Genomic DNA, 16,331 nt, shown 5'->3' with positions numbered 1-16,331 from the left:
TGCAAATAGTGACAGTTTAACTTCTTCTTTGCCAATCTGGAGTCCTTGTATTTTTTTGTTTTGTGTGATTGCCGTGGCTAGGAGCTCCAGTACTATGTTAAATAACAGTGGGGAGAGTGGGCATCCCTGTCTAGTTCCCGATCTCAGCGGAAATGCTTTCAGCTTCTCGCTGTTCAATATAATGTTGGCTGTGGGCTTTTCATAGATGGCCTTTATTATGTTGAGGTACTTGCCCTCTATTCCCATTTTGCTGAGAGTTTTTATCATGAATGGATGTTGAACTTTGTCAAATGCTTTTTCAGCATCTATGGAGATGATCATGTGGTTTTTGTCTTTCTTTTTGTTGATGTGGTGGATGATGTTGATGGACTTTCGAATGTTGTACCATCCTTGCATCCCTGGGATGAATCCCACTTGTTCATGGTGTACGTTCCTTTTGATGTATTTTTGAATTTGGTTTGCTAAAATTTCGTTGAGTATTTTTGCGTCTACGTTCATCAGGGATACTGGTCTGTAGTTTTCTTTTTTGGTGGTGTCTTTGCCTGGTTTTGGTATTAGGGTGATGTTAGCTTCATAGAATGAGTTTAGGAGTATCCCCTCCTCTTCTATTTCTTGGAAAACTTTAAGGAGAATGGGTATTATGTCTTCCCTGTATGTCTGATAAAATTCCGAGGTAAATCCATCTGGTCTGGGGGTTTTGTTCTTGGGTAGTTTTTTTATTACCACTTCGATTTCGTTGCTGGTAATTGGTCTGTTTAGATTTTCTGTTTCTTTCTGGGTCAGTCTTGGAAGGTTGTATTTTTCTAGGAAGTTGTCCATTTCTCCTAGGTTTCCCAGCTTGTTAGCATATAGGTTTTCATACTACTCTCTAATAATTCTTTTTATTTCTGTGGGGTCTGTCATGATTTTTCCTTTCTCGTTTCTGATACTATTGATTTGTGTTGACTCTCTTTTCCTCTTAATAAGTCTGGCTAGAGGCTTATCTATTTTGTTTATTTTCTCGAAGAACCAGCTCTCGGTTTCATTGATTTTTTTCTGTTGTTTTATTCTTCTCAATTTTATTTATTTCTTCTCTGATCTTTATTATGTCCCTCCTTCTGCTGACCTTAGGTCTCATTTGTTCTTCTTTTTCCAATTTCGATAATTGTGACATTAGACCATTCATTTGGGCTTGTTCTTCCTTTTTTAAATATGCTTGGATTGCTATGTACTTTCCTCTTAAGACTGCTTTTGCTATGTCCCACAGAAGTTGGGACTTAGTGTTGTTATTGTCGTTTATTTCCATATATTGCTGGATCTCCATTTTGATTTGGTCATTGATCCATTGATTATTTAGGAGCGTGTTGTTTAGCCTCCATGTGTTTTTGAGCGTTTCGCTTTCTTTGTACAGTTTATTTCTAATTTTATGCCTTTGTGGTCTGAAAAGTTGGTTGGTAGGATTTCAATCTTTTGGAATTTTCTGAGGCTCTTTTTGTGGTCTAGTATTTGGTGTATTCTGGGGAATGTTCCATGTGCACTTGAGAAGAATGTGTATCCTGTTGCTTTTGGATGTAGAGTTCTGTAGATGTCTATTAGGTCCATCTGTTCTAATGTGTTGTTCAGTGCCTCTGTGTCCTTACTTATTTTCTGTCTGTTGGATCTGTCCTTTGGCGTGAGTGGTGTGTTGAAGTCTCCTAGAATGAATGCATTGCATTCTATTTCCTCCTTTAGTTCTGTTAGTATTTGTTTCAGGTATGTTGGTGCTCCTGTATTGGGTGCATATATATTTATAATGGTTATATCCTCTTGATGGACTGAGCCCTTTATCATTATGTAATGTCCTTCTTTGTCTTTTGTTACTTTCTTTATTTTGAAGTCTGTTTTGTCTGATACCAGAATTGGAACACCTGCTTTCTTCTCTCTGTTGTTTGTATGAAATATCTTTTTCCATCCCTTGACTTTAAGTCTGTGCATGTCTTTGGGTTTGAGGTGAGTCTCTTGCAAGCAGCATATGGATGGATCTTGCTTTTTTATCCATCGTATTACTCTGTGTCTTTTGATTGGTGCATTCAGTCCATTTACATTTAGGGTGATTATTGAAAGGTATGAATTTATTGCCTTTGCAGGCTTTAAGTTTGTGGTTACCAAAGGTTCAGGGTTAGCTTCTTTACTATCTTACTGTCCAACTTAACTCGATCTTTGTGACTTTTGATTAGACAAGAACATAACATCAAAAGTGACAAAAGAAAAAAAATGAGATAAATCCGACTTTGTCAAAAATATAACCTTTTGTGCCTCAAAGGACATCATCAAGAAAATGAAATGACAGCCCACAGAATGAAGAACTTATTTGCAAATTATACTTCTTATAGGGACTTGTATCTTGAATATAAAAACTCTTACAACTCAATAATAAAAAGACAACCCAATTTAAAAATGGCCATAGCACCTGAATAGATATTTCTCCAAAGAAGTTATACAAATTACCTATAAGCAAAGATGCTCAACCACATCAGTCATTTAGGAAACACTTAACAAAATCACAATGAAATACCCACTTCATACCCTTTAAAATGCTAAAAAACAGACAAGAACAAGGGCCAGAGAGAATGTAGAAAAATTGGAACCTTCATTCACTGCCTGCTGATTAGAATGAAAAATGGTACAACCACTTTGGAAAACAATCCGGAATTGATCAAAATGTTAAACACATAGTTATCGTATGAGTCAGTTATTCCACCCGTAGGTATATACCCAAGAGAAATAAATGTAAACACATGTCAAACAGTAACTTGTACATGAAAGTTCATTGCATCATTATCTGTAACAGCAAAATAAAGGAAATAACCCAATGTCCATTACCCAATGAATGGATAAATCAAATGTGGTATATTTATACAATGGAATGCTATTCTGTCATAAAAATGAATGATGTGCCAAAAGAGAGATGAACCTTGAAAACAGGTTAAGTGAAAAAAGCTAGTCATAGATGGCCACACATTATATGACTCAAGGCACATGAAATGTCTGGAATAGGCAAATCTTTAGAAATAGAAAGTAAATTAATGTTTGTCTCATTATTGTGGGGAGGGTGAAGCTGTATTAGGGGGAAGCAGGAAGTGACTACTAAAGGGCATGAGGATTTTGGGGGATGATGAAAATATTCTAAAATTGTGGTGATAGTTGCACAACTCTGTGAATATACTAGAAACCACTGAATTATAAACTTTAAATAGGTGAAATGTATTTTATGCAAATTATGCTTCAGTAAAGCTTTATTCAATGAAAAAATACTTCATTATTCTATAAATATGTATTTGCATTCTCAAGGAAAGAAACCAGCTCATGAACAGGAGACAAAGTGTTGTCTGATGCAAAATTCCAAGGGAGTTCTGAGATGGGGCATTTTTTACTTGTACATATTTACAAGATGGGAGGAACTGACCAGTCTGAGAAGGCAAGGTGTTCGACTGCTACTGTACTGTAAACATGGAAGCCCTTTCCTTGTGGTAGTTCTTTGCGGTAACTTTTGAGATAGAATATAACAAGAAAGGCAATTTACAGTGCTTGGGAGGAGGGAGTAAGGGGGGCAGAAGGTACTAAGCAAGTGGTCGCTGTTGTCTTCTGCTCTAACATCTCAGAGATACCCATTAGCACCTGAAGCTCACTGCAGCAGGGATTCTCCATGGGGTTGGGGGTACTATGCTGGGAAGGGTTGGTGATGGAAAAAAACCCTGAACGTGATTCTGCATAATTGGGGAGTGCAAGTTGGCATTTACTATGCAAATTTACAGCAAGCATACTCTCTGACCCAGCAGTCACCCATCTATAGTTATCTTAGTTATGCTCAGACATGTGAAAATTAATCAAATAATAACATCAAAAAGAGTCCAACTTCTCCTAAAGTGAGTCAGCATACTTCTTTATTTTCACTGCCTTTAGGCTATGAAAATGTGCTTATTTCATTCTTGATCTTCAGTTCTATACTGATCATGTAAAAATGACGTAAGTTTTATATAAACTCACCCATGTATAAAGTTTACTAAAAAAAATATACACCTCATTTTCTATAGCTTTTTAGGTACTACTTTCAGGTAGTGAATATTTCTGAACAACAGAGCAGACAGTCAACCACAAAAATGCTTATAAATCTCTTTGCAGCTTGGGGAATATTTCTCATTATATTTCTATTCTGGGGTAACTTCAGGATACATGTGCAATGTTAGCCAATAGACAAAATCACCAAAGACAGTTTTAGTAACTCTTGGAAGACGTTTTTAGTAATAATAAAAGTGATAGTACTAGAATAACAAGAAGAGGGAGGAACCACAGCAGCAGCCACAGCAGCTCTGAACAGGAGCCACAGCAACACTTCATGCTTGCTGTTTCTGGTACTGTTTAAGCATCTCATGTATATTAATTTATTAATTTTCATGATCATTTTACAGATATGAAATAGAGGCATTGAGAGATTAAATAACTTGCACACAGCTGGTAAATGGTATATGTTAGATCCAAACACATGTTAGATTCAAATACTCTCTATGGAGTCTAGTCTCTTAACCACATACTAATCTTGCCCTTTAAGAACACTGACTTCTATACAACACAGATGGAAAGATACCAAGGGGAGGAAATAATAACTTAAACTTTGATTTGTTACATTTTTCCTACTCAAATCAGGAAGTGTTATTACAGAACATGCTTCATTCTCTCTGAAAAACAAACATACCTTTGGAAAATTTAAACCAAACCAATATAGGCTTAATTATGGCAAATATTGACACATAATTTCAATTCATTAGTATCAGTTTAGCTTACGATGCAGGGTTGATGAGTACAGTGATATTCTAAATAGCAGCAAATTATTTTCCTATCTCATTTGTCTGATCATTGAGATGTGGAAAAATTTCCACTACCAACAAGCATTTTACATAATTAATGTTTCACTGTCATTCTACAGAAATGAAATTCTATCTTCATTATTTTGTTATTTATAGATGACAGATAAATTTTTAAAGTCTTATATCCTTGGAATGCATAAGTGCTAATCTATTAAAATTGCTATGAATCAGTTAACCAAATCTTTTGAAAAAGCTTATTTCTTTGCACTTCCTTTTCCCTTCTCTCTTTGTATTGCACCTGTATATCTAGTTTGATGTTCCAATTTAAACCATGTGCTCATCTATCATCCTACAAAGCTGTATGCTTCTTACTCATGACTATACTCCACTACCTAGTACAGGATCTGGCATATAGTAGGCACTCAAGGGACTTATTAAACAAAATAATAAATTGGAAATTGGTGGGTTAACAAGTTTGAAAACATCAGATTAAAACTTTTTTTACTGCATTGATTTTTATCATTCAGGAGGCAAATGGAGCTCCTCACTGTGTCAATTCCATGGCACTGGTTTTCTGGAAAAGAGTGGCAAGCCTAAAAGAACTTACACTTGGCCAACTACAGAATATTTTAAATGGAAATAAAAAAACAAGGATTAAAGAACAATGGCTTTCTACATTTCCCAATGCAGTACTAAATCTCAGAAATAATCAAGCATTTCTACAAACAGGGACAGTTGTCTTTAAATCCTTAGAAGACAGATAAAGTTAATTAATATTTGAAGTTTTTATGCATAGAAATGTCTATGATTTTTTTGCTTGTTTACCTCAAGCAATAATTAAGGGTAAAAATAAAATATTAAGAATTCTTGTTATTAAGTGAAAATTTAAAGTAAATTTAATATAGTAAAATGTATTTGATCAAGGTAAAAAATAGGACACACCAAAATAATAGGTTCAGCAGATAACACATGGGGTAAAAATATATGCTTCAAAGCCAAACTGATGTTCAGCTGCAGAGACACATATTAGTAGCATGTTTAAGAAATGAGCTATGGAGGAAAAGAGAATGTAGCTCCTCAGCCTCATCATTATAGCAAAAAATTCCAAATTTATATATACATTTTTAATTCAATTGATTAACAGGATGGACTTCATAAGATTAAATGTCAAGTCCCATGGACAAAGTTAAGTAGAAAAACTGATAGATCTCAATATACAAAGATTTTTAAATTTTGTTCATCAAAAAAAGAGAACACAAGCAGAGTAAAGAGGCAAACAACCTAGAAAAATACCAGAGAGATCTAGTATACCTAATATATAAGACATTTGTGCAAACTCTGAAGAAAAACCATAAAACTGAGGTTGAATGGGCAAAGTAAATAACTAGACAATTCACAGGACACAGAAATGACTAGTATGCTTTTAACATTCAGTATGTAAGTGAAAACAGGATGCAAACTAATTTCTTACCAAGTTAGCAAAGTTTTTATTTTTAATGAGCATATGTAATGCCACAGAGGTTACAGGTGACACACACCCTGTAGACTCCTGAGTAAACCAGTAACATCTCTGTCAGTCAAGGGTTGTATGACCTTGAGTGAGTTGCTAAACTTTTCTGAGCCTTGATTATGACATACACTAGCTACTTCAAAGAGAAGTTAGGAGGATTACTTAGGATAATATTTATAAAGGGCAGAACACAGAATCTGACACAAGACAGGTATTATTAATAGTATTTCTGGGCAAAAGTCTGACAAATTGTGTGCAGAATTTTCTTAGACTCTAGGCATTATTGCTTTCATACTCAATTTTACCAATATATTTGAGAGTGGGATCATAAATTTTTACGTAACTTTTCTAGCCCTTCTGGCAATTCAACTAAAAATTTTAGTTAAGAAAGCTAATCATTTATACAATAAGGTAAAAAGAAAATCTTCCTTAGTGAAACTGTTAAAGTAATACATGTGTTCTCAAGATGTTTATAATGCATGCTGTACAGAAATCCTATATTAGATCACTAGCAATCACATGGATACCATGAAAAAGATAACAAAAGTACTCAGAAATCAATGTCTTTTTTGCTTGAAGTTCCTGAAGCAGAACAGCTATGAAATCTCTTAGCAACCACAATGTAGAAATGTATCTGTACACCCTTATATGTGTACACCCATATATGTTATTTTATCTTAACTGATCAGTAACAAAACCATGTGCTTACTAAGTAAGGAATCAACTGCATTTGAAGTCAACAAACCAATGAAAATCAAGACCTCGGTTTCTTATGTTTCAGGCATGGTGGGGGCACTCGATCACTGACTTGAACTTTAAGCAGCATTAACTTACCAGGCTTAATCAGCAACTTTTATATTTGATAAATATAACTAGGCAAGAAATTTAATGGAACAAAATCAAATGTAAATGGATTTATCTTAGTTACAAACACTGGAATTAGGAAGTACATATCAAAATAACTGGGCTGCCCTCAGAGAGACAGAAACACTTAACTAGATTGTCACATTCCCTTCTTGCTGTAGAGCTACTAGCATGGTGTAGTGACTAGTGCACAGTAGCCTCTACAAATAGCCAAATCACTGAGAAGATGAATGGTTAAGTAGCTACTAGGGAAGCAGTTTCTTTTTGTGATATTTTGTGGCTACAGGGATACCCACAAGAAAGGCCCCATGAGTATTCTGAGTTGCCTGGCTAAAAAGAACTATGAAACATTTTCACAAATACTATCTCTTAAATGGTAGCTAAGAGAGGGAGGGTAGATGGAGGGACAAGAAATAGAAGAACCATTTAAGTGTGTACTTGTCTTACAGTAAATTCTTTATGTATATTTCCTCATCAGTTAATCCTTACAACATAAAAATAAACTGATGATCAAAAAAATAAAAAAATTCTTCAAGTCACATAGTTAAGTAGTAGAATTTGTATTTAAACCTTGAACTGTTGAGTTTCTAACTATTAACTCTTACTAACACTCCTAGGAAATTAAATAATAACCATCTCCAAAATAAAAAAATTATTTGTGAAATTCAAGGAAATTTTTATTCACCTGAAAATTCTGTGAGTTTGTGTGTATTGGAGAAGTTGTAGTTAATTAAAATTGCTCAATAATTAAAGTTTATTTCAACAATATGCCTTCTTCTAGCTTTTAATCTTATTAATAATGTATTCAAAGTATTCATACTCATTCATAAAAAAATTGTTCCATCTACCTATCTTAATTATCTAATATGTAAAGCTTTAATTTTTAATGATTTGGGATCTTATAGTAGTCCTCAAATGAAGGTCATCACTGTGAATATCTGATGTACAGGGTAAGGAAAATTAGTTGCAAAATTAGTTGCATTTGTTTTCAATACTGAAAACACAAGTTAAAGTCTAAAAGTTGGATTTTTTAAAAACTCAACCACTGACATGCTAGTTTTTTTTTTTTTTTAATATTGACCAAGAAAATATATTAAAGTTAAGTGTAGCTTTAGGGAAGTGTTAGAGTAAAGTTATCATTAACCTTGTTATTTTTCTCTAGTTCTCTTAACCTTAAAAAATTTCAAAGAAAAGATCATGATTTTCAAGTGTTTTTTATGTTATTAATATTTTTAAGGTTATATTTGTAAAAATTCAAAAAGGTACATTGGTTTCTACAGACTGATTGCCTCTTACAAGGATAGTTCCTAAACTTTCAAATTTAAATAACTGACGGTATAGCCAATGACCACATTAAGACAAGGTAAATGTTTTATCTTAAAATATAAATATGCTTTATCTGGTTTAAAATAAACATGTTTATAATTTATTTACCCATTTTATAGCAAACAATGATTTTCTAAAAGTCTAAATTTTCTGAAAAAAGAAAAAGAATTACTGTAATAATTAACTATTTTTTTTTCTAGCCATATCAATCCCAGGCTAGATATATAGATAAAAACAGGAAGAAGGTTGGATCTTTAGCCTTAAACCCCAGGTATCAGTTTTCAGCCTCAGAATCACATGAAAATTTCATCATGCTCATTTGTAATTTCCAAGTTGTAGCATATGGAAACTTAAGATTCTGATGTTAAAACTCTTATTCTTAAATAGGTTAACTTTTCCTCTACTACAATTGTTTTATTTAGCTGTGAGTATCAACAAGACTTCTTTGTATTCATGCTAGCAAGATGGAAATAACATTCTAAGCAGAAATAACCTTACCAATTTGGCATGATTCTAAGAAAACTACTCATATTATATATATTTTTCTTATAGGAAATCTGAAATCAAAACATGAATAGGTAATATCAACTCTTTATCAAAGAGCTAGCTGTTCCATTAAAAGAAAGTTTTTCTATAGGCTCTTAAATTTGCATTAAGCAAATACAGAGGCCTAGAAAATACAGTTAGGAAATGAGCAAATTGAAAATAGCCTAAGCTATTTTCTTTGGTTAGCTTCTGTTTGCTCTTATGTATCATTTCTATAAAGCTTGAATTGGAAATCTGCACTTGGAAATATTCTTTCCTAATGGAATGTAAAAAACAAAACCAAAGATGATTACTATTATAGCACAAATTTAGTATTTATGTAGTAAAGCTAGAACAACAAAGACAATAACAGTATTTCATAGTTCTTTTAGTGCAGAGACAGTATTTACAATCAATCTGTCTCATAATCTGTTAACCATAAAGGAATTCTGACTCTAATATGTTAACTTTTTTGATGGAAATGCTAATAATATTTGAAATTTTAGCAAGGGATGGTGCAGAATGATGAATAATACTTTTTTGTGTTTAATAAATTAGCCTTCATTTCAATGTGTCCATAGAATACCCTTATTCAACTGAAGTTTAAGGAGGAGTAGAAAAATAATTCTTCAAAGAATTATGAATAATAGTGCCATTAAGCCTCTAGTTAACTGAGTAAACTGTCAATGTATAGTTACTGGAAATAAGAAAACTTTGAGATAACTAATTCCTTTTGGCAAGTTGTTTCCAAAGCTATGACTAAGCATGACTGTTGTATTAAATCAAATTTTATGACATTGTATAAAAGTAACTCACAAGAACAGACCCACAGGCCAGTGGAACAGAATAGACAGTCCAGATATTAACCCAAACATATATGGTCAATTAATATACGATAAAGGAGCCATAGACATATAATGGGGAAATGAGAGCTTCTTCAACAGCTGGTGTTGGCAAAACTGGACAGCTATGTAAGAGAATGAAACTGGATCATTGTCTAACACCATACACAAAAGTAAATTTGAAATGGATCAAAGACCTGAATGTAAGTCATGAAACCATAAAACTCTTAGAAAAAAGAATAGGCAAAAATCTCTTGGACATAAATATTGGCAACTTCTTCATGAACATATCTCTCCAGGCAAAGGAAACAAAAGCAAAAATGAACAAGTGGGACTATATCAAGCTGAAAAGTTTCTGTACAGCAAAGGACACCACCAATAGAACAAAAAGGCATCCTACAGTATGGGAGAATATATTCATAAATGACATATCCAATAAAGAGTTGACATCCAAAATATATAAAGAGCTTATGCACCTCAACAAACAAAAAGCAAATAATCCAATTAAAAAATGGTCAGATGAGCTGAACAGATAGTTCTCCAAAGAAGAAACTCAGATGGCCAACAGACACATGAAAAAATGCTCCACATCGCTAGTTATCACAGAAATGCAAATTAAAACCACAATGAGATATCACCTCACACCAGTAAGGATCGCCACCATCCAAAAGACAAACAACAACAAATGTTGGCAAGGTTATGGAGAAAGGGGAACCCTCCTACACTACTGGTGGGAATGTAAATTAGTTCAACCATTGTGGAAAGCAGTACGGAGGTTCCTCAAAAAACTCAAAATAGAAATACCACTTGATCCAGGAATTTCACTTCCAGGAATTTACCCTAAGAATGCAGCAGCCCAGTTTGAAAAAGACATATGCACCCCTATGTTTATCACAGCACTGCTTACAATAGCCAAGAAATGGAAGCAACCTAAGTGTCCAGCAGTAGATGAATGGATAAAGAAGATGTGGTATAGATACACAATGGAATATTATTCAGCCATAAGAAGAAAACAAATCCTACCACTTGCTACAACATGGATGGAGCTAGAGGGTATTATGCTCAGTGAAATAAGCCAGGTGGAGAAAGACAAGTATCAAATGATTTCACTCATCTGTGGAGTATGAGAACAAAGAAAAAACTGAAGGAGCAAAACAGCAGCAGACTCACAGAACCCAAGAAGGGACTAACAGTTACCGAAGGGAAAGAGACTGGGGAGGATGGGTGGGAAGGAAGGGATAAGGTGGGGGAAAAGAGAAAGGGGGCATTATGATTAGCATGTATAATGTTGGGGGAGGGCACAGGGAGGGCAGTACAATACAGAGAAGACAAGTAGTGATTCTACAGCATCTTACTATGCTGATGGACAGTGACTGCAATTGGGTATGTGGGGGAAACTTGGTGATGGGGGTGTCTAGTAAACATAATGTTCCTCAAAAAAAAAAAAGATTTTGTTTCATGAAGATCTCTTCATGCTGTTAATGAGTTGCATTATATACATTTGTTTTCATATGTTGAACATTCCTGACATTCCAGAAATAAATGTAACTAGGCCAAAAAAAAAAAAACAGTAACTCAAAGTTCTCACAGCCTTCTGCTAGAAACCTATCCATTAAGCTAAATGCAGCCCCCTAAATAATCATGATACTGGCACCTATCTGACTTTCTTCCCAGAAACTGTCCATTATCATTTGGTGAAACGACATATTAAACAAATTAACAAATATTTACATACTAAGAAATTCTCCCAAGACCTGTTAACAGCATAAACCACCACCCAAGTCCAAGAAAAATGTCAGTGAAGACATTTCTAACAGCTTGATAACAAAGAAAAGGTATGTTCCCAATCCTCTCCACTTACCCAGGAGTTTCGCAATGATATAAAGTGCTTGTCCCCAAAGAAAGAGTTTTCCATCACGGCCACAGTTGCTAGGAAATCGCTTTTGACTACCAGGGTTTCTTTTTTCATATTCTACAAAATCAGCTGGCACATAATAGTACTTTGGTATGGCAGGATAACCTGTGGAGTTTAAAAATAAATATTTGAAATATAATAAATCAGTGTCTTCCCTAAATTTTCTCTCAAAGAAACTGCAATGATTAGAAAGCAGACACGTTGTACAGGAAGTAAAAGATTTGATAGATTATACAAAAGTGGATATTTTAGGTCTTTTCAGAAATAGTGAAAAATGTAGAAAAACCTCTTGACTTTAAAACATTAATTTGACAGCATACATTATACTTTAGCTAACAATATGTACATAATCTCCTTTAACAACATTTAATATTAACACTTTTAAGTGAATCAACAAATATACAGTATGCAAAAATTTAGAGCTATTGAAGAAATTATTTTTAGTAAGATTATTCTGTGGAAGCTTTACAAATGAGATGCTGTGTAATCTTAAATGAAGAATTATAACCCTAAGCCATTGCTTAGAGCAAAGAAATCCCCATTTAAAACATTAAGCTCGTTATCTACCATTCAATATTATTGAAGAGAAAAAAATTCAGCTTCTTCCTGTGACTGACCCATTTAAAAATATTCCTTGGTAGAAACTTTAATTTATTATTTCAAGACTAGAATGTTCATGGATTATATAAAATGGGAAAAAAAACAATATTCTAGAAGAGTGCTACAAAAGACTTTTACCAATGTCATCCATAATAAACTAAATTTTCCTAATAAAATTGCACACCTTTCCCTAAAATCTGCTTCCTTCTCCATTTTTCAATAGTGATATCTGTGTTAAAAATCAGTTAAACAGTCTAATAGTTTGAACTTCACACTCTGAACACGAAGAAGCCTAAATTGTGCTACACTAAACTACCACTTCAATGAAACTAAAAGATCTGATTCAAGAGATTTCAAGCATTATATTTATCACATTATTTCTCACTTTGGGCAAGTGATTATTTGGAGCATAAAGACATAAGTAACTTTGTTCAAAAATTAGTATTTTTTGGAATTCAGTGTTCATACACAAACATTTCACTACTTTAACATTACACGTTTTTAAAGGGAAAGCACATAATGTGAAGCATGCACTCTAAGATACTTCTGGAGAATGTTAAAGAGTAACACAAACTTCATGTGCAATAGGAATGGGGAGCAGTGTTGTGATTACCAGTTTGTGCATTGTATCCACAAGACCATCCATTTTTTACAGCACATAACTTTTAACTTTCACATAAATTATGTTTGCAAAACTGTTTACTCATGGGAATATGTTCTTATTTTATTAATACTTTCAAACTGCAAAGATATCTCGGACATCTTCTCTATAATTCCCTTGAGAATTAGTTTTCTAGTCAAATAGTGACATCAGGTATATTCTTTTATGGGCCCAGCTGGTGTTTTTTTGTGTTTTTTTTTGCTATCATTAATAAACAATTACATGAGCAACACTGTGGTTACTAGTTTCCCCTCATTATCAAGTCCCCACCACATACCCCATTATAGTCACTGTCCATTAGTGTAGTAAGATGCTATAGAATCACTACTTGTCTTCCCTGTGCTATACTGTCTTCCCCGTGTCCCTTCCCCCTATATTATGTGTGCTAATCGTAATGCCCCTTTTTCCCCTTATCCCTCCTTTCGCACCCATCCTCCCCAGTCCCTTTCCCTTTGGTAATGGTTAGTCCATTCTTGGGTTCTGTGAGTCTGCTGCTGTTTTTGTTCCTTCAGTTTTTTCTTTGTTCTTATACTCCACAGATGAGTGAAATCATTTGATACTTATCTTTCTCCACCTGGCTTATTTCACTGAGCATAATACCCTAACTGAAACCATTATACGACTCATAAGACTGGGCCTTTCGATCATTTCTAAAATATTAAATCCATCCTCAAAGGATGACATTTTAGTACCATGGCAGACACTCAAAATAACATGCTAAAGGCCATAGAAGCAACTCCAAAGATGGGGACAGGATGTTCTCAGCAGTGGTAGTGCCTTTACGTTAGGGAAGAGCCTTTCTCAGCAGCCCTTTGAAGGGGACAGCATACACATAAACATAGCATTTCTGGTGACCTGGTAAAAATCACTCACTTTGTATTACTGTCACACTACATACAGTGAAGGAGTTATATGGTAGGTAACAGATGAAGAACTTCTGCCCACCTGGCAAATTACTTTGCAATTACTATAGCCAGGACCACCTAAATTCATCTTTATCCTTGCCTTGTCCAGTAAATTTCATAAAAATGATTTATTCTATTTTGGAATGTTAACTGCTTATCATATAAATTGTTTATGACTATATTCTCCCATATTGTAGGTTGCCTCATGGTTCTGCTGATGGTGTCCTTTGCTGTACATAAGCTTTTTAGTTTGCTGTAGTCCCACTTGTTCAATTTTTATTCTGTTTCCTTTGCCTAAGATATACCCAGAAAAAAACTGCTCATAATTATGTTCAAGAGATTTTTGCCTATGTATTCTTCACCAAAAAGTCCCCCAAATAACTCAATTAAAAAATGGGCAGAGGACATGAACAGACATTTCTCCAAAGAAGAAATATGGATGGCCAAGAGACACATGAAAAGATGCTCCACATCACTAGTATTCACAGAAATGCAAATCAAAACCACCATGAGAAATCACTTAACACCTGTTAGAATGGACACTATCAAAAAGACAAGAAATAACAACTGTTGGTGAGGATGTGGAGAAAAGGGTGCCATCCTATGCTGCTAGTGGGAATGTCAATTGGTGCAGCCACTGTGGAAAGCAGTAGGACTTTCCTCAAAAAAATAAAAATAGAAATACCATTCAACCCAGTAATTCCACTTCTAGGAACATATCTGAAGAAAGCAAAATTCCTGATTCAAAAAGATATCTGCACCCCTAGTTTATTGCTGCATTATTTACAATAATCAAGATATGAATGGATAAAGATGTTTGTAACAATATGGATGCAGCTAGAGGGTATTATGTTCAGTGAAATAAGCCAGGTGGAGAAATACAAATACCATATTATTTCACTTACATTTGGAGTATAAAAACAAAGCTAAACAGAATGAACAAAACAGCAGTAGACTCATAGACACTGTAAAGTGACTAGTGATTACCAAAGGGGAGAGGTTAGGGTATGTGAATGGGGAGGGTGAGGGGAATAAAGGGGCACAATAATTCACAATCATAACTTAAGTTGGTCACAGCGATAGTAGTAGAGCGTAGACAATACAGTAGAAGATTCTGTAATATCTTTCTATGTTGACAGATAGTAACCGTACTAGAGGGGGTAAGGGCTTAATAATATGGGTAACTGTTGAACCACTGTTTTGTATATTTGAAACCAATATAAGATTGTATATCAATGATACTTCAATTAAAAAACAAAGAATTTATTCTAACAAATTAATAGATTCTTTCTATTTGAGGCCCCATTCATTTTTTTAATTGCATATAAATTGATCTGTTTAAAATGTCATCATTTTCACATTTCAAAGGAACATAAAGAAAATGTTAATATGAAGAAATTTTTAAAAAAATAATCCAACTTATACCTTCTGTTGTGTGATGAAGTACTGGAGTCAGAAGATCCTGATATTCCTTTACTTGTGTGGGATTACCTCTAAAAACTCCTAAAATATAAAATATAAAATATAAAATCCAGTAGCATCTGAGTTCAATAAGCACCACAGAAATTTTTCCTTAGAAAAATTTTCCTTACAATTATTTTGGTAATTTCTATATAAATGATAAAAATAAATTTGAAAAGAGGTAATGTAAATGTATGCAATATTTTTCCAGGAAATGGATTTTAGAAGGTCATGTTAGCATTTAGAATTGAAAACTGAATTTTAATTGTAACTTCTCTATTCTTAAGTGTAAATGTTAAAGATACGCACAATGTCAAAGACTACAGTATTCATAATTTCTATTCATAAAAGAAATTCTTTGCAAATATGAAAACATATTTGTATTATTTTTTAAATACTTCAAAGTATTTTTAATCCTTTAAATGATTTAATATGTACTCAGAAAGCAGGAGAGTACCATATAAAAATGCAGAGCAGTTAACATCAGTAAAGTGCAGTCTATTTTGCTAGCTGAAAGGAGTCATATTTCATCTCTGCTTTTCTTTAAACCACTTATATCCTATAGCTTATATTTCAGGAGAAAAGTTCACTTACCATCAATCATCATATAAAGGAAAAACATGGGAAATTCACATTCAATGCCATCAAACAGCTAAAACAGAAAATAAAATATTAAACATTTCACTAGTAATCAATTAGAAGAATACATCAGTTAGAACACATTAATAGAACAATTATAGTTCAGATATACATAAAAGATTTGTAGTAAAAATAAAATTGGGTGATTTTATAAGTAGTTTCACTGTTATTAAGATAATTTCTCAGAACTCTTACTATTCAAAAGCTTTTTCATTTAATCCATCACACAGTAGTCATTCATTCAATAAATATTTACTAAG

The 16,331-nt window shown here is 33.6% G+C and overlaps 1 protein-coding gene across 4 annotated transcripts in view; it reads right to left on the bottom strand.

The window, feature by feature from the left end:
- Positions 1–16,331, bottom strand: part of PHKB (phosphorylase kinase regulatory subunit beta) — a 351,182-nt gene that overhangs the window by 126,212 nt on the left and 208,639 nt on the right. For all 4 annotated transcript variants that reach the window (XM_036927464.2, XM_036927463.2, XM_036927465.2 and 1 more), the window contains 3 exons: positions 16,027–16,084; positions 15,397–15,474; positions 11,752–11,910 (listed from right to left, as the gene is read on the bottom strand). In XM_036927464.2, the coding sequence (XP_036783359.2) occupies positions 11,752–11,910; positions 15,397–15,474; positions 16,027–16,084 (295 nt within the window). The remainder of the gene's footprint in view (positions 1–11,751; positions 11,911–15,396; positions 15,475–16,026; positions 16,085–16,331) is intronic.

The sequence above is a fragment of the Manis pentadactyla genome, chromosome 15 (assembly GCF_030020395.1).
Source record: "Manis pentadactyla isolate mManPen7 chromosome 15, mManPen7.hap1, whole genome shotgun sequence".
Classification (NCBI taxonomy): domain Eukaryota; kingdom Metazoa; phylum Chordata; class Mammalia; order Pholidota; family Manidae; genus Manis; species Manis pentadactyla.
The sequence above is the reverse complement of the archived record's forward strand: the minus strand, read 5'-3'. Positions and strand labels throughout refer to the sequence as shown.